This window comes from Exophiala xenobiotica (genome assembly GCF_000835505.1).
Source record: "Exophiala xenobiotica strain CBS 118157 unplaced genomic scaffold supercont1.6, whole genome shotgun sequence".
Classification (NCBI taxonomy): Eukaryota; Fungi; Ascomycota; class Eurotiomycetes; order Chaetothyriales; family Herpotrichiellaceae; genus Exophiala; species Exophiala xenobiotica.
The window spans coordinates 3,461,082-3,477,637 of record NW_013562489.1 but is presented as its reverse complement, the minus strand read 5'-3'; the positions used below and the strand labels follow the sequence as shown (position 1 = coordinate 3,477,637).

General features: G+C 51.3%; 6 protein-coding genes across 6 annotated transcripts; 2 read left to right on the top strand and 4 right to left on the bottom strand.

Annotated features, from left to right (window-relative positions):
• Positions 1–60: 60 nt before the first annotated feature.
• PV05_10568 (uncharacterized protein) lies at positions 61–3,217 on the bottom strand. The gene is made up of 2 exons (XM_013457023.1): positions 694–3,217; positions 61–641 (listed from the first exon to the last, which is right to left on the bottom strand). Exons 1-2 carry the CDS (start codon positions 2,781–2,783, stop codon positions 494–496), a joined length of 2,238 nt encoding a protein of 745 aa, XP_013312477.1. The 5' UTR covers positions 2,784–3,217; the 3' UTR covers positions 61–493.
• Positions 3,218–3,774: 557 nt separating this feature from the next.
• PV05_10567 (uncharacterized protein) lies at positions 3,775–5,193 on the bottom strand (the record flags this gene model as incomplete). Its single annotated transcript, XM_013457022.1, has 1 exon — positions 3,775–5,193. The coding sequence occupies one exon, from the start codon at positions 5,191–5,193 to the stop codon at positions 3,775–3,777; it is 1,419 nt and encodes a 472-aa protein (XP_013312476.1).
• Positions 5,194–5,611: 418 nt separating this feature from the next.
• On the bottom strand, positions 5,612–7,561 carry PV05_10566 (uncharacterized protein; the record flags this gene model as incomplete). Its single annotated transcript, XM_013457021.1, has 1 exon — positions 5,612–7,561. The coding sequence occupies one exon, from the start codon at positions 7,559–7,561 to the stop codon at positions 5,612–5,614; it is 1,950 nt and encodes a 649-aa protein (XP_013312475.1).
• A 403-nt stretch (positions 7,562–7,964) lies between these two features.
• On the top strand, positions 7,965–13,239 carry PV05_10565 (uncharacterized protein). The gene is made up of 9 exons (XM_013457020.1): positions 7,965–8,205; positions 8,329–8,335; positions 8,446–8,649; positions 8,770–8,807; positions 8,912–9,303; positions 9,353–9,717; positions 9,770–11,363; positions 11,435–12,197; positions 12,245–13,239. The coding sequence occupies exons 3-9, from the start codon at positions 8,633–8,635 to the stop codon at positions 12,259–12,261; spliced, it is 3,186 nt and encodes a 1,061-aa protein (XP_013312474.1). The 5' UTR covers positions 7,965–8,205; positions 8,329–8,335; positions 8,446–8,632; the 3' UTR covers positions 12,262–13,239.
• A 444-nt stretch (positions 13,240–13,683) lies between these two features.
• Positions 13,684–16,472, bottom strand: PV05_10563 (uncharacterized protein). Its single transcript, XM_013457018.1, has one exon. It carries the CDS (start codon positions 16,153–16,155, stop codon positions 15,055–15,057), a length of 1,101 nt encoding a protein of 366 aa, XP_013312472.1. The 5' UTR covers positions 16,156–16,472; the 3' UTR covers positions 13,684–15,054.
• Positions 13,706–15,032, top strand: PV05_10564 (uncharacterized protein). Its single transcript, XM_013457019.1, has 3 exons — positions 13,706–13,990; positions 14,143–14,273; positions 14,604–15,032. The coding sequence occupies exons 1-3, from the start codon at positions 13,884–13,886 to the stop codon at positions 14,966–14,968; spliced, it is 603 nt and encodes a 200-aa protein (XP_013312473.1). The 5' UTR covers positions 13,706–13,883; the 3' UTR covers positions 14,969–15,032.
• Positions 16,473–16,556: the final 84 nt, after the last annotated feature.

Here is a 16,556-nt window from a genome sequence, read left to right as displayed (position 1 = left end):
AGCTGGTGTCGCTTCGAAACAAACGAATCGCTTGTGCACAAAGGAAGCCTGGTCTAGAGAGAAAAATAAAACGTGGTATGGCTGTCTGTGTTTCTTATATCACGCCAACAATTGTCCAGTATCATATTGATCCACCTCCGACATAATATACATTTTTCATCCTCATGCTTGCTAAGTCCGCCAAAATCTGCCTCGTCCTCAGGGCCCCGAAAGGTCCATGCATTATCTGCCAGCCGGACTTTTTGATGCTTGAAACAGCTAACCGCCCTCCCTTGGGGGATGTTCAGAAGACGGGGAAGTACTGTCATCTTCCACCTTTCATGAAAACACATATTCAATGGCCTAGTGAGGGCCCGCTAAACAGAAATGCATCCCAGCACTCATGCCCAACCTGTTGCGATGGAATGCTGAAGCCGTGCCCAAGCAGCATTGTCATGGTCCAGAACTTGTTCTGAAATCATCCATACCCAATAGTGATCAAAGGCCCTTCATTTCACGAACTCACAGTCTTCCCACCACAATCTGGGATTTTCAGACCACTTTTCAAGTTGCGTCCTGGATCCATCAAACCCCATTTGTCTTCCCAGTCCTTGCCAGGGGTATTATAAATCTCTTTCCAAGGCTCATCAAACGCTTCAAACCTGTGAAACAGCAGTTAGAACATCACTGTCGGATAGAGACTGCGTGACTTACCAAAAATATTCCGTACCATTGGACAATGCTTGACAGACCCAGTCGTTCATAAAAGTATTCATACCATCAACACTAGCAACAGACCCGCTCTGTCCGGCAGTGCAGTCTCCAGTGCTGCCGCCACAATCTTCTCCACCAGCACTGGGCCAACCAGTCTCACTGATGAGCTGCTTGACATCTGGCAAACTCTCGGTCAGAACCACATCATGAGTTTGCCAGAAGTCCCACGTCCAACCAGCAGCCACATCAGCCGTGACTCCAGCAAAGAATGGGTGAATATTGGACATGACATAGTCCACAACCTGGACAAGTTGTGCATTCCAATTATCTCCCAAGTCGGATGTGGCAATTGGCAGATCGTAGCCTTTTGTCTTGAATTGTGATCTGACGTTGGTCAAGATGTCGATCAGTTCTTGTTCTGATTTGGACTTGTCTTCGCCAGCCCGGTAGAGAGCTTCGTTACCGACAATAACGCCCTTGAAAATTGAAAGGTCTTTTGTGTCTGCCAGGATCTTGTACATCTGGTCCACCTGCCGGTTGGTCGTGGTTTGGTTAGTATCTATCCAAACTCCCATCCACACTTTCATGTCGGACAACTCCAGTCGATCGATCGCGTGCAGCACCATCTCTGTTTGATTGCAGTCGGTACCGTAGAGACGGACAACATTTGTCAATTGCGAGAGCACTGCCATATCTCGTGTGACATTGTTTTGAGAAGGAGGGTAGGTGAAACACAACGGGTATTGAGTGCCCCATGGAGTATAGTCTATACCTGGGAAGACTTTGTGGAGATCTTTGTTGTTCATCAACGCCTGGATTTCTGCCGAGTCTTTGCCCAAGTCTCCATTGGCTGCAGTGTCTGAGTCTGCATTGTTGGTGTCGCCGCTGGAAGAGCCACTGGAGCTGTCGGAGTTGCGAGTCCCCAGTACACCTCCAACAATGCCGGCAACGATGGCCAGGACGATTACCAGGCCAATTGCAACACCGACCCACCATCTCATCTTCCGCTTGCCCTTGGTCTGTGATGCTAACCAGGCACTTTTCTCCGCTTTCGAGCCAGCACCAACAGGGTCGTATGTGCCACTCGAGGTTACGTTCTTTGCTTTCCGGCCAAACAGACCGCCCAGCGCACCAGCAGTACCCGCGGCGGCAGCTGTAGGTCCTAGGTTGCTGTTGCCCTTCGATTGACCCGGTCTCTGTTGAGCATTGGGTAAGTCTTCGTCGCCGTCGTCAAGGATGTTGTTGGGATTGATACTTGCATGGCTCATGATGTTGGTCGAATTGACCGACTGGTTGTAGGGGGTCTGGTAGGGAGAATCTTGGTACTGCGAGTATGACATGGGGTGATGGGAACCTCCGTTGTAGTCGTCGAGTGGTATGCTTCTACCAGAAAAGGCCGAGGATCTTGGACCTGGTGAACCAGTTGGGGTGGCAGCACCAGGTGTGGCGGCTCCAGCAGCAAGAGCAAACGAAGAGCCGTAAGAATTGCGCGAGGGCAGCTGCGAGAGAGGCATTTCCTGTCGATGCGGACTAGGTTCTCGAGCATAGCCCTGATTGTATGGAGAATAGGACCGAGGCATCGACCGTACTGCATCTAGACCGCTTTCTCTCGGACGACCATCTGCCACACCTTGTGCTACTGATTGTAGTCCACCTCCTGTGACTTGTTCTCTGTAATGGTCTACTGGTCCGTTACCATCTGTGTATGGTCGGTAGGGTTGAGAGAACCCGCCGCCCTCTCTCGACATGCGGGTCGGGCTGGTTCTATGGGGAGGAGGAGGGGGTGCGGGTAGGTCGTCAAAGTCTTGAGGAGGCTGTTGGATCGCGGGGCCTCGGGTGGGAGTAGAGTCGCTTAGGAGGTAGGTGTCTTGAGGAATGGGACGTCGTCGTGGGGAAGTTGAAGGGGAGGTAGGTTCTGGAAAGCGTTGAGGTTGTGGTGACGGAGAGGCATAACGGGGAGGAGGAGAGGTGATGTCTCTCGCAAGGTCGTCTTGGTAAGCGTGAGGCTGATATGGCTGGGGCTCCTGCCCTTGCGCATTCACATTATAGTTGTCATTTCTTTCAAAGGAGAATGTCCTTCCATTGGACATTGTATTGCGGCTGCGGCTCCCCGATGCGAGACGGGCCCTTGCTTGCAAACGAGAGTGTCGGCGTACACCAGATCTAATTCAAGGATTGAATGTGCAAAGGAGATGGCCAAACGAGTGGATGGATGAGTTCGATCAGTCAGTGAAGATCCTGGACTGTTGATAGCCCCTTGCCAACACTCCAGGCGCGGTGGCAGGATCTGTACTCGTATAGCGGGCTGCGGGTGCAGTATATTCTTGGACCGGGGCGCAGTCTGGATGGAGTCGGGGGCGGCTGAAACAAGAGTGGCACAAGATGCGCCGATGATGGTGAGATGGTGAGACAGAGAAAACAAAAAGCCGCAAGCCAGCTCTTTGGGATGAAAGGAACGAGATCAGGATCCTATTATCCAGCGAGAGAATGAAAGCAGCTGCATCATCCGGAGGTCTATTACTCGTACAAGTTCCATGATAAACTTGGACATGGGGGAGTCTTCGTTGCTCAGTGAGACACAAGCCGGGCGCCAATCGAACAGGGATGATGGCTGATGATGGGGTCTACTAGCTTGTAAGCAGAAAGATCGCCTGTCTGACAGGGAGAATACCTGTGACACAACCCTAGAAGTCGAGTTTCTTTGGTCAGACATCACAGCTAAACATCATGATGTCTGATATCGGTCACATCGGTCTACAGTATAACATCACAGTGACTGTCATGTACACAACAGACACAGAGAACAGGCCTAGGTACTGCTTTGTCTGCCTTATTCGAGTTGGCGCACCCTCGTCTACAAGTACTTCGACTGAAAGGAGTTATTCAAATATCGCTTGTCATATGAAGATCATTCGGAGCATCTTAATCAATTCTCTGTCAATCGGGCTATGATCTGCTACCGCCATCATCCGCTATTCCCTGTATTCTAGCCAACAACCAGGTATTAGGAACTCCGTCTCGACATAGCGCCACAACCGATCAAACCAATCTCATCTCATCGCTTTCAGTAGTTATCAGTATTCACCACTCGACCTTATCTTCTCCCATATCTTCCACTGTGCTGTGATCGACCTTGACCAATTCCAGCGTTTCCTTACCATCTCCGGTCTCGTTTCCATTGGCATCTCCAAGCAACAACTGACCTGGCTCATAGCTGGCCTCAGTATCGCCCGTGTTCGCCTTGACCATTTGGAACCCGTCTTCGCCGTTGGCTCGAACAATCTGCAACCACTTCTCCTTGCTCTCATTCACCTCACCGTCGTACGTCAAACTCGGCTTCTCTGGTTTCCATCCAATCTTTCTAGCTGTGCCAGGAGTCGCTTTTGCCTGCATTGTTTCGGAATGCATGATAGCTCCACGACGCTTATGCGGTCGATGAGCATCATCGTCGCTCGACGTACCTTCATCGGCTGAACTGTCGCTATCGCTTGAGTCGTCCATCTTGTCGTCGCCATCTTCAGAGTCCGATCCGTGGCTAGATGTCTTGACGCGCTTCATCGGGCTGGATTGGCATGTAGAGCTGCTAGGCATGATCGCTAGCGGCATCTGGGCCTGCAATCGCTGCTGAGTGGGTTTGCCGTCAGGAGTGCATAGACCAAGGTTAATCAGCTTCGGCAAGTCCATCGCCTGCAGAACAAACTTGGCGTAGAACTCCTCTTTGTCGTCGTATGGCTCATAGGAATGCATGTGAAGTCGTTTGAAACTCTGTGATTTTCGGTCAGTGGTGATGGCAAGCGTACCGTCAGCGTTTCTGTCTTCCGTGTCCTGGTCCTTGTTTCTACGATAACCCCCTTCATAAATTCCAACGCCGAGGTCAATAAGGCGATAGATTTTCACCTCGACCTGGCCGCCCGGTCTGCTTCGCTTTGCGGGTGTCAAGTTCTCCAGAGCATCAGCAATCTCGTCCACTTCTCGGTCGATCGGACTCTCAGGGATATGACTGTCCGGCGAGAGGTCAAGTCGTGATAGAAGTGTCTCGATGCCTCTGTCGGTGAAGATCCATGGTTGCACCGATACGTCGATGGCTCTCTGACCTGTGCCTTTCGAGAGTATCTTGTATCGACCTTTCATCACGACTTCTTGTAAGTCTGGGCTAAGGATCCTCGAACACTCTTGTTCCTCTTCCCCGTTCACATAAACCTTGAGGGCAAACTTGTAAGGAAGTTCGTTAGAGTTGGCGCGCTGATTCTCTTTAGCCACGTTGCCGTTGGGGCCGCCGATTGAGCTGTTGTTGAAGTTGCTTCTCAACTCATATCGTGGCGCGTACACAGAGGCATACCGAATCTTGACGTAGAAGCGCTCTCCATCTCTGGCTAGAACTTTGCTGCTCACAACTCGGCTTCGTGATGCGGAACCGCCAACGGTTTGATTGCCGTATTCGACATAATCTTCATTGTCAACACTCACCAGTGTCACATTGAATCCGTGCGCTTGAGGCATTGTTGAAGTTTCGATATGATCTATTGCCAGCAATAGATCAGATCAAGAACCTTGAAAAACTGGAGCCGATGGGTGTGATGATTTGTTCATTGTCGAAGAAGAGGGACAGGAAAGCCTTCAAAGATCCATTCGTTCTAATGTAGCAAAGCACGCAGTGTCCTCTGTTGTCCTAAGTGGTGCGGTCCGGCAACTAGATCCTTGCCTTGGAGTAAACAAAGGCAGGCGGTATGAACTTCTTTTGTGCTTAGTCGAGGCTAACGTGCACGGCAGTGTGACTTTAGCATGCGCTGCTTTTGAATGTCAGTCGAGTCTTTGTCGTTAAGCCAATCGCTTTGTCCACTACAAAGCAGTCGAGGCCACTTGCGACCTCTTTGTAAGCCTCACTCGAACAATGATGCGTGTAAATAACGACAACTTCTCAGCGGCTAGGTACTGCGATCTCATAGCCCAAGAGGACTTCCGTCGACGCACCTTCCCATCCTCGATTACCTCCTGTCGACAACAAGAATCGACACGCTGGGTCGAGATATAGATGAGACACTGTGCCAGTTCGATGGCCAGGAACGATCAAAAACGGTACTGTTGATCGCTGGGCTTGAGATTCCTTCAGGTCGTACAATCGAAGGATATCATACGAAGCGCATATAAGATGACGGCCGTTCGGCATAGCCTTGACCGAAGTAACCGCACCACTTCCATTTGGGAAGCGGAAAACTCGTTCTGGTGCTTTGAGTCCTCTCCGTAGGTCATACTCTTCCACCGTGTTGTTACGTCGGCCTGCATAGATGCAATTACCATCGACTGACCAACATGCACTGAGACACCACGGTGGCGTGTTCCGCGGCAAAATCCTGGCAACTGGCTTAGACTGTCTCCGATCCCAGACCCGGATCGCGCCGTCTATAGATGTCGCAAGGAATGTCGAGTCTGAGGTGGGAGGTGCTTCGGATTCCTGCGCTTGCTCTGGCTCATCAGCCTGTTTCTCCAAATCGTCTGCATGAGGCAAGCCATTTGCAAGTGGCTGTTCGTCCGTATTACTTATCCCGTTGGTCGTCGCATTCGGAGCATCCTGAGATAGTGTGCTCATTGGAGGGGCTGGTACGGTCTCGCCGGAGGGTTGACTGGCATCCGGCATTTCATGGTCGACCACTTCTTCTGGCTGAGCTCCATTGGCTATCGCCCGAGTCATTTCGTCGTCTGGCTCGCCGAAAGCATCTGTCAGGTCACCTCCGTTGCCGATTACGCCTGCAGCTCCATCGCCAAAGAGATCATCATCGCCATCTCCGAACAGCGAATCTGGCGTGGCAACATTCGGCTCTTCCCGAACATCCTGACTCGGAAGTTGTTCGTTCTTTATTCCGTTCGCTTTCACATCAGTCGAAGACAACGTTCCATTGGTTACGATCACTTCTCCTGACTCAGCCGGCACGGGGACTGAGGAGAGTGGACGCGACTCGATGGCGGATATCTGACTAGCGCTTGCGGCGAAGGTCGTCCTTACTTGACCGGTTTCTAAATCCCAATCCAACACACTCTTGTCCCAGCTACCGGAGAGTAAACTCTTTTCATCCGAGGATAATGTTAAGACAGATACTGCAGAGGTGTGCTTTTTCAGGAGAGCAATCTCTCTGCCCTCATCGTGTCGGATCGACTGCATGCGGATTGGGCCTGACGCTGTGCCAGAGAGCAACCAGAGAGCTTGGCTCTGACAGGCAAGAGAGTAGACGGGAGACAAGACCTGGGTTGTCTGCGGCCTAGCATCCCAATTTTCCCAGTAAGTCATGAGAACTCCAGCTTTGACAACGCTGTCCACGAAAGGATGGCGCTGGGCCACTGTGAGAGCGAGTTTGAAGTTGACAGAATCCACCCAATTGAACTTGCGAATATAGCCATCGGAACCACCAGTAAACACCCAGCGCATATCGCTTGTGGCGCAAACAGTGTTGATGGAGGTGCTCTGGGGAGCAGCGATTGTTGGAACAATATCGTAGGTAGCCGCATCGAGGTACTCGGGTGCTATAATGGCACGAGCTGCAGCCTCCCGAGCCTCGTCGGCTTGTATGGCTGCAGATTGTTGGCCTTCTTGTGTGGCTGGGGGGTCACCGGAGACTTCCTCATTGTCGGACTTCTGACTGCCCCCAGACTGGCTTCCCGCCTCATCATCGTCGTCCCCTTCCCCATCTCCTTCAGCTTCGCCTTCATCTTCCCCCTCGCCCTCATCAGCATCGGCTTCTATGTCAGCATCGCCATCGCCGTCGCCGTCGCCGTCGCCATCCCCCTCATCGAGATCCTGCATGGTCTCATCATTATCGTTGTCATTGTCGAAATCGTCCTGGGATCTATCGTCATCGTCGTCAAATGCAGGCATGTTAGTCGTGTCACATAATCAAAACTTGCAAAAAGCTCGAAGACTGAATGCGACTAAGGTAAACGAAGTCGAATCGAAGAGTGGCATTGATGGAATGATTTCTGGTTCGTGTCTCAACAACGCTTTGCCTGTTATGGCGTTAGCGTGTCATTTTACTGCCTGAGAGCTGCGGCCTCAAATGACTGCGTCAGACAGAGGTGTTTAAAGCATAAACTGCCTGAACTGAAAGAGTAAGTCTTTTGTCAGACTGTTATCTTCAGCCTCCACAACTTCCTTCAGCCTTCATCAAATCATCTATCAGTGACAATGTTTGCTCTCTAAGCACACAACGATTCAATCCGACCTGGAACCATCAAGGACAGCGTTATGCATGGGGAAGATGTTGTCTGATGGTGGAGTGCTCTTGTGGAATCCTACTATTTCCACTGCTACGACCAGGTACCTAGGTGCTTTGCGGCGGGCTCGCCGACCGTGATATCAGGTGGGTAGGAAGTGGTTAGGATCTACCCAGTATCGAGCATGATCGAGGAACGGTGGTGATTCCTCTTCCCTGGGACGCAAAACTACAGTACGTGTGTGCCCTTTCAGTCCGAAAGTTTCTGTGGCGCGCACAATATGGACCGAATACTTGGGCCTTGAGGAAAGTACGATGCTACCCTAACATACCCCTCGCACTTGCGATTTTTATGATTTCACCATCGACTCCTTCCATACAAGTCATTCGGTTGTTATTGATCCCTTCAAATGTCGAAACTAATGGCTCCTAGCTTCTTTGTAAGTCGTGACTCTACCCCATATTGAGAGATCAAGAAGCCTCCCAACAGCCGAAGAGCCAGTCCTTTAAGCGCACTGGTGAGAAGTCTATCTCTGACGATGTCATACAGCAACCATCGCTTGTCTCAACAACAAAAAATAGTGGAGGTACGACAGATAAAGATCTCGAAATCGCCAGAGTGCGGACGAAGCGAAGCGTTGAACAGACGCTACGCACTTTGGCACGTTGGCGTTATGGAACGTTTGCTGTAGTGGCATTGACCCTTAGCTTCACCTACTGGCAAACAACAAGAAGAGATGAGGGGGATCGGCGCGTAAGTGAATGATCTTGCTCTTCTCTCAGTTCACCGATTTCAAAATTTGTTCCTCATATCTGTCCATCGTCTTGCTCTTTCCTCCTTGCAAGTCCCTTTACTCTGACCTCATTCTCGCAGAAGTAGCTATCATCCTTCGAACGTCATCCAAAACGGCGGTGAGTATCTCTTCCCTCTGCAATCAACCATGATCCTTGACATCGCGGCTCCCTTTCTTTTGCCTACCTTTAATTCTCAGTGCTGACTCTTTTTGTGTCTGCAGAGATGAATGCAAATCTCACGGAACGCTCTCGAAGGGGCCGGTTCCCAAATCCTCAGGCGTCCCAGACTTCCAGTTCTGATCATGGTCTTGACCTCAGCTTGAACCTCGACATTCGCGAGTATGTCCAAAAACAAGAAAATATCAAGCATTCCTCCGACAAGGATGAGTGGCTATCGCAACCAGAGTTCCCTTCTGTCGATGAATTGGCGAACGAAATGCCAGCACTCTTGGCCAACAAGATCGAAGCTCCCTACAAAAGCAAGAACAAATATTTGAAGATACATTACGGCTTACAGCGAGAGGATGCGGTGGGCAGCTTGCGTGACGCTCTTCAAGATTTCCGAGGTGACCCTACAACAAATGACACGCACAAGTTCTCGGTCTACGATCAGGTAATGACCCCGCAATGACTAGGATGTGTAGTCTCTAACTGAGGATTAGGTACACGTTATGGGCTTCACCTTCGCCCGTCGTGGACTTGCTGCGAGAATCAAATTCTCTACACGCCGTGCTGGAAAACGCATTAGCTGGCAGACCAGCAAGAGATTGGTGTCAGGATCAATTGTCGCTTTGATCCGTGCCAAAGACAAGCTTACTGATCTGAAGGGGCTTGTAGTAGCTGTTGTGGCTGCAAGACCTCTCGCCGGAGTCTTAGCTGAGCCTCCTGAAATCGATCTCTACTTCAGCAATCCTGCGGCCATACAAATTGACCCTCAAGAGGAATGGATCATGGTCGAAGCAAAGCAAGGCTACTATGAGGCGTATCGCCATACCCTGAGAGCATTGCAAAAGCTCAGCCAAGAGACGTGGGTCTTGTTACCACCCTTGCTTGCTCACATATTGACAAAGAATAACTAGATTTCCCTTAGCCGACCACATCTGCAAACTGAACCCTTCCGTTGACCCGCCGGTCTACGTCCAGCAGACTCCTATCATCGACCTTAGTGCAGCTGCAAAAGGCGATCAAAAGAAGGAATATGAAAGCATAGATGTCACCCAACATTGGCCGACTGCGCCGGAAGATTCACTTGATGATACGCAGTGGGGAGCTCTCCAGGAAATGATCACGAAGCGGCTTGCAATTATTCAAGGGCCCCCTGGTACAGGGAAGACTTTCGTTTCCAAGATTGCGGTGGAAATACTACGACGCAATCGAAAAGCCGGGGATTCACCAATCATCATCGCCGCGCAGACAAATCATGCTCTAGATCAGCTCCTGGGGCATATTTCCTCCTTCGAGCCAAACTACGTCCGCCTTGGTGGCCGAAGCACGAATCCGGAAGTCAAGAAACGTGCCCTATTTGAGATCCGGCAAAAGGAAAGAATCCCTCAGATTCCTGGTGGTTTGTTTGGGCGGTCAAACAATCTCATTACTAAGCAATCGAAAGCAATGAGCTCCATTCTCGAACCGTTTTCAATGCCTGGACAGGATCCATACTCTACAGACCAAGTGTCAGGCCCTCGGATTCTTCAGCAACTTGGCGTTTTGAACGCCGCTCAAGCCAAATCCCTCGAAGAGGGTGCCACGCAATGGGTATCCACAAGTAATACGATGGATGGCCCGATACAGCTATGGCTCGATAGAGCTCTAGTGCCATTTGAGGTAAAATATGCAAAGGACAACTTCGGCTTCCAAGAAGTAGAGGACGAAGATCTGGAGTTTGAACAGTTGAGAGAAAATGAGGATTCGAATGGTGTCAACGACGAGGAAGATATCGAAATGCTCAAAGGACCGTGGATCAATATTCGCGAAAGATTTACGGTCCCGCCAGCTTCATCCAGCGACCTTGCGAAAGCCACCAAACTTCTGGATTCGGTGTCCGATTTATGGAAGGTTCCTGATTACCTCCGTGGTCCGATGTTTTCAATCATCCAGTCTAGAGCAAAAGCAGCCTTGGCCAAGCGATTCCGAGAAGCAGCAGTCACCTATGACAAACTGGTCCGTGAAAACCAGGTCGGTAAATGGGAGCAAGACGCCGTGTATCTGAGAAGAGCTCCGATTATCGGTATGACGACAACGGGGTTGAGCAAGTATCGTGCTCTGGTTTCAGCCTTGAAGCCAAAAATCATCCTCATCGAAGAAGCAGCCGAAGTTTTGGAGGCTCCTGTGACTGCAGCTTGCATTGAGTCGCTTGAGCATTTGATCTTGGTTGGTGATCACCAGCAGCTCCAAGGTCATTGCAGTGTGCAAGAGCTGGAGGGGGAACCCTTTTACCTCAATGTCTCGCTGTTCGAGAGACTTGTCAGCAACAATATGCCATACAAGACCCTACTCCGGCAACGCAGAATGGACCCAGACTTCCGACGACTCATCTCAGACCTCTATCCGAACCTGAGTGATCACCCCAGCGTGCTGAATCGTCCAGTGGAACCTTGGGGAATGGGCAAACTCAAATCATTCTTTTTCGAACATTCGTGGAGTGAGTACAAAGATGAGTCGCTATCGACCTACGTAAGTATCATCACGTCTAAGATCCGCACCATCCATGCACAAGATTACTCCAGCCTGCTGACCTTGCATAGAATGAGGAAGAAGCCAAATTCGTTGCCGGCTTCTACCGTCACCTGAACAAGAATGGCGTCCGCCCTGACCAGATCACTGTCCTGACTTTCTACAACGGTCAGAGAAAGAGGTTACTCAAAGAGCTGCGGGCGTACTCCGATATTACGGCAGGCTACCTCCAGGTGAAAACTGTGGATAGCTATCAGGGTGAAGAGAACGATATTGTTATCTTGTCTCTGACTCGAAGCAACGAAGAAGGCAAAATCGGCTTCCTGGCCAATATCAACCGTGTTTGCGTGGCTCTATCGCGCGCCAAATATGGCTTCTACATGTTCGGCAACTCTCAAGCACTGATGACCGCCAGTGACCTGTGGTACAACGTCATTATGCGGATGTCTTCACCTCCCAAACGCATTGGTGGGGTTTTTCCAATCCATTGCAAGACGCATCAAGCAACGATTTGCATGGAATATCCGGAAGACTGGAAGAATACTGAGGGAGGATGTTTGCAAGTATGCGGAATGCAGCTCGCTTGTGGTCACGAGTGTCCGCTGCGATGCCACCCTTACTCTCACGACAAGGTACAGTGCCTCCAGGAATGCACCGAGGTATTACCGTGCGGCCACCGCTGCGAACATCAGTGTTCCGAGCCCTGCTATTGTTGCTGCAATGGTTTTGCAAAGTATCAAGCTCTGAAGCAGCAGGAGATTTGGGTCGAGCCAGAAGCCGAGGGCATACGGCGGGGAGTGCAGGAGACGCGGATTGCCCACGGACTCAAGAATGGTCAGAATATCCCCTTCGATGGCAGCTCCATTTACTCACAGCCACAGTTACCCCTGGCACGTAATGCTGGACCGTCGTATCTAGATGCGGCTCTAGAGGCGTCTCCTGAGCTTTCAGCAGCGGAGCCAAAGCACAAGTCACCTGGCAAGCTGAGTGTGAGCGGTCAACGGACTGGAGGCTGGAACCCAACACCCGCGGATACGATCAGAACACATCACTTCTCACCGGAGAAGCAGCAGGAGCGAAGAGCAGGATGGGCCGATTACGCCAAAGGCGGAGTCGTTGCAGATGATAAGAGACGAGTAGACTTGATAGAATCAACGAACCAGACCATGCCCACGCTCCGGACAGATGGATATCACGAGCTAAATGCCAGTGCTGCCACTTTTCAACCTGGGCTCAATCTTCACAGAAGTACCTACCCATCTCCTATCAAGCAGGAGAGAATCAAAGCTATGACAGACGGCAGGAGCAGGTTCTTGCAGGACTACCGACCCGAAGCGTCGCGAGGGCGCGAGGTGTCGCCGTCTGATAACAAAAGCGCCAAGTCGAGGCGGCAGAGCACAAAGAGTCGCGGTACTCAACTCTATCGTGGTAGAGGTAGAGACCTGATGGAGTCTGGACGGCTCGACCGGACGGTCTTGGAATCGGCTGGTATACGATTGTTATCCAAGGACGACAACATGGCTCAAATGCGAGGTGGAAGCGGGGTCATGGAGGATTTGGTTGAGCTGGACGCGTATTACCATGAGAGTGAGAGTGAGCAACTTGAGCTTGAGCAGGAGCTTGAGCACGGCCGTGAACGTGAGGGCAGTCATCCGTCGGCGAGTCTTCTCTGACCGATCCAATGTTGCGCAGACATTGCACTGGCGGGCTTGGGCTGGAATCAGTGAAGTTGGTCATGAAGCAGCCATCTCAGAAAAGCTCGAGATACTAGAATTTTTGTTGGACGGTGCTTTCAGCGTGGTGTGGTCATGGCAAGGGCAAGGCTCGTCTCGGACAATTCAAGAGGCATGCAGATGCCCATCAAACTGTCTTCAGGAGTTGTTTAAGGCATTGTTTCATCTTGTTCCTGTGCATGCGTATGAGTTTTGGTCCCTTGCCCCGGACCAAAGATACCACGCACTCAGATGGGTCGGGTGACATTGAAAGGAACAGGGGATTCGAGATTATCATCTCTCCCAGACGTCCAGACGAGTGAAGGACGAGGTAGGCATCTTATTCCGCCAATGTTGACTAAGTCCTGCTAGTTAGAACCGTCGCAACAGTTACGATGCCGTGAGTGGCCACCGTTGTACCGAGGACAGACATTGTGGAGAGGAAAGCATCGCTCATCATCGTCATGATTCCACATTTCGACAGTCGACAAACGACAAACGACAAGCTTGCCATGTCTCCGAGGTCAGTTTTGGGATTTGACAGCTGTTAGTAAGTTCGTAGGTATCCTCGGTATAAATAAAGTCAAAGCATACAAAACATCATCTGGACTCCTCGTTGTTGTACGAGTACCTAGAACAACGCCCCACAAAGTATCCCGACATAGTATTTTTCACCTCGCATCTCGGGACCTTTACTGTGTTAGTAGCAGAGAGAGTACTTCCACATTCTACCGTTCATATTTATTATTCCTCCAACCACCAATATCCAGGCTTTTGAAGAACTCCCAGTTCAAATATCAACATCAACATGTCATCGGCAACTCAAGTCAAGTCCTTCCGCGAAATGCTGGGCGCACCAACGCTCACGGCCTCGCCCACGGATAGCACATTGATCATCATCGACGCCCAGAATGAGTGAGTAGATATAGGCCCCTATCGTCTCCTTGTTCTTGTTCTTCTCCTCCACGTCCACCTCTACTTCCACCTTGGCCTGCCCAGCCCGCCGTGGTCACGGCACCACCACCTCCACGAACCTCTCCATCTGACTGGTCATGACAATGAAATAGATACGCCGAGGGCCACCTCAAGACCGTCAACGTCGAATCCACCCGCAAGGCCATCGCGTCGTTGCTGGAAAAGTACCGCAGCGCTGGCGACGGGAAGAACATTGTACATGTCGTGCATAAGACTCCTGAAGGTATGTCTAGTCTTGCGTCCCGTCTTACCTCCTGGCTTACTTCACCTCATCTCACCTCATTTGGATGCCTTCCCTCCCTCCCTTTTGTCGCCCTTGTCGTCTTCTTCTTCTCTTCCGTCCGCTCCGCTCTGTTTCCTTCCAGCACTCGCCGCCACGGGTTACAGACAGATGAAACGGAACGACATCCCTCATAACCAGACCGTCAAGAACATGCTACAATAACATAACGACAACATCCCACCCCAGCACATTCACAGTCTCCCTGCCTCGGGGCATCCCTAAACACACGCACAGGCTTTCTACCTCACACCTCTAACCACAACTCAACAGGAGCACCCGTGTTTACCCCCTCGACCGCACTGGCCGAGGAATTCACCGAACTCACCCCTCGCGCTGGCGAAAAGGTGATCCAGAAAGAACTGGTCTCTTCCTTCGCCGGCACCGACCTGCACGAATACCTGTCCAGTCTGGGCGAGCGGGGCAAAAAGGCCGTGTTGACGGGATACATGGCGCACGTCTGCGTCAGCACCACCGCCCGCGCGGGTGCCGATTTAGGGTATAACATCGTCCTGGCCGGTGATGCGATTGGCGATCGTGACATTCCCGGCTTCTCGGGCGACGAGGTGACTAGTGCCGTGCTCAAAGAGCTGGGTGATGCTTTTGGAACGGTCGTCAGAAGTGAGGATGTAAAATAGTCCAGTCAAGACAAGACAAGATAAGACTGCCATCATCTTTTTTTGTCCTTTTTGGGAAAGATAAAAAGGGGTCCCAGTCCATCCCATCAAGGCTCAGGTTCAGATTCAGGTTCGGGTTCGGGTTCAGATTCCTCTTGCTCGACATCGACCTCCTTGCGCCACCAAAGCACAGACCCGTGGAAAGGGAAGTTTTTCAGATCTACGTCTGGCAATTTCGTGTAGTTGCGATGCTGTTTGAACTTCTCCGTCATGCACATGTTGATCTCGGCCTCGTCCTTTGTAAAGTTTCCACTCCCCACCGAGAGTAGTCTGCTTTCTCGGAGGAGATGGTCCAGGGATCGGTGCAGCCATATGTGCGGATCGTAATACATGATCTGATACTCGACCTCGAGCTCGGCGGCGGGAGAATAGGCGAATGTTGAGCTTTTGTTTGCGTTTCCTTTTCCATTTGCCTTTGCCATTTCCGGGTGCAGCGCTTCAAACCCTTCGGGATGCGTGACGACCTTGATGCCCAGCGTTTCCAACATGGCCGTGTCAGCCCAGTTGTAGTCCGGCTCTTGAGCGTAGCACTGTGGACGATGACCCCCTTGAGACTCAGTGATGATGTCCACGGCCATCTTGAAAGCGGCGACCTGGTAATACGCCGTCTCGTGTCGGTCGATCCAATGGATCCCATCGCCGCAGAGACTGCCCGAGCCGAAAAGGACACACGTTTCAATCCTATTCTCGGCCAGTCCTGCCGCCACGCTCGAAGAGGGTTTCGCTGTTTTCGCCACTATTATTCTCGCCAAAACATCCCTCAGAGCCGCGTGGTAGTCTGTCTCGACGAACCTGGCCGCGATCTTCTTGTACTGCGCCTCCATCTTTTCTGGTGTCGTTCCTTTGGCCGGACTCATCGGTCGCGAAGGAGAGCCATATATCTTCTTAGTCACGAGCCGGGTTTCGTCTTCGTCGTCATGAATGCCCCAAGTGAAGACGATTCGTGGTCCGTCGGCTGCAGCTGCAGATGTAGTCAATTCTGATTGCGGTGAAGCAGTTGTTATTGTTCGACGAGGTGCGGTGTGCGGGTGCGGCGACGACGGCGACGGCGAAGAAGTGATCCTCGTCCAGCCGTCTTCGTCCAGGACTTCTTTTCTCTTCTGAATCGGGGCATTCTTCTTCTTGTTGCTGCGACTTGTGTGAGGCATGGCGATCTTTCCTTGGAGGTAGAGGAGGGTCGCGCGGAATAAATGCCTCGCTGGGTGGATGGTGGTTTGGATAGGACGAGAGACTACTTCCCTGGCGGGTGGGTGGTATTTATAAGTCAGGTAGGACGACGAGAACGAAACGAAACAATGTACGGTGCGTTAGACGGCCATGTTCAGAGCTATTGTGTCGAGGTGCTGGAGGTGCTGCTGACGGCTTTCAGCAGTCCACATTTTTCTTTCAATACTTGCCTGAAAGTTTCAAAGATGGCGGACCAAAAACGCAGAACTATAGGTCTATTACTGCAACTTAGCTGTTGAGGTCTCTGAGGTTCCTGAGGTGCGCATGCACTGCATGGTGAAACGGACGTGACAAACTATTTCGTTCCGGACATCAGCCGACG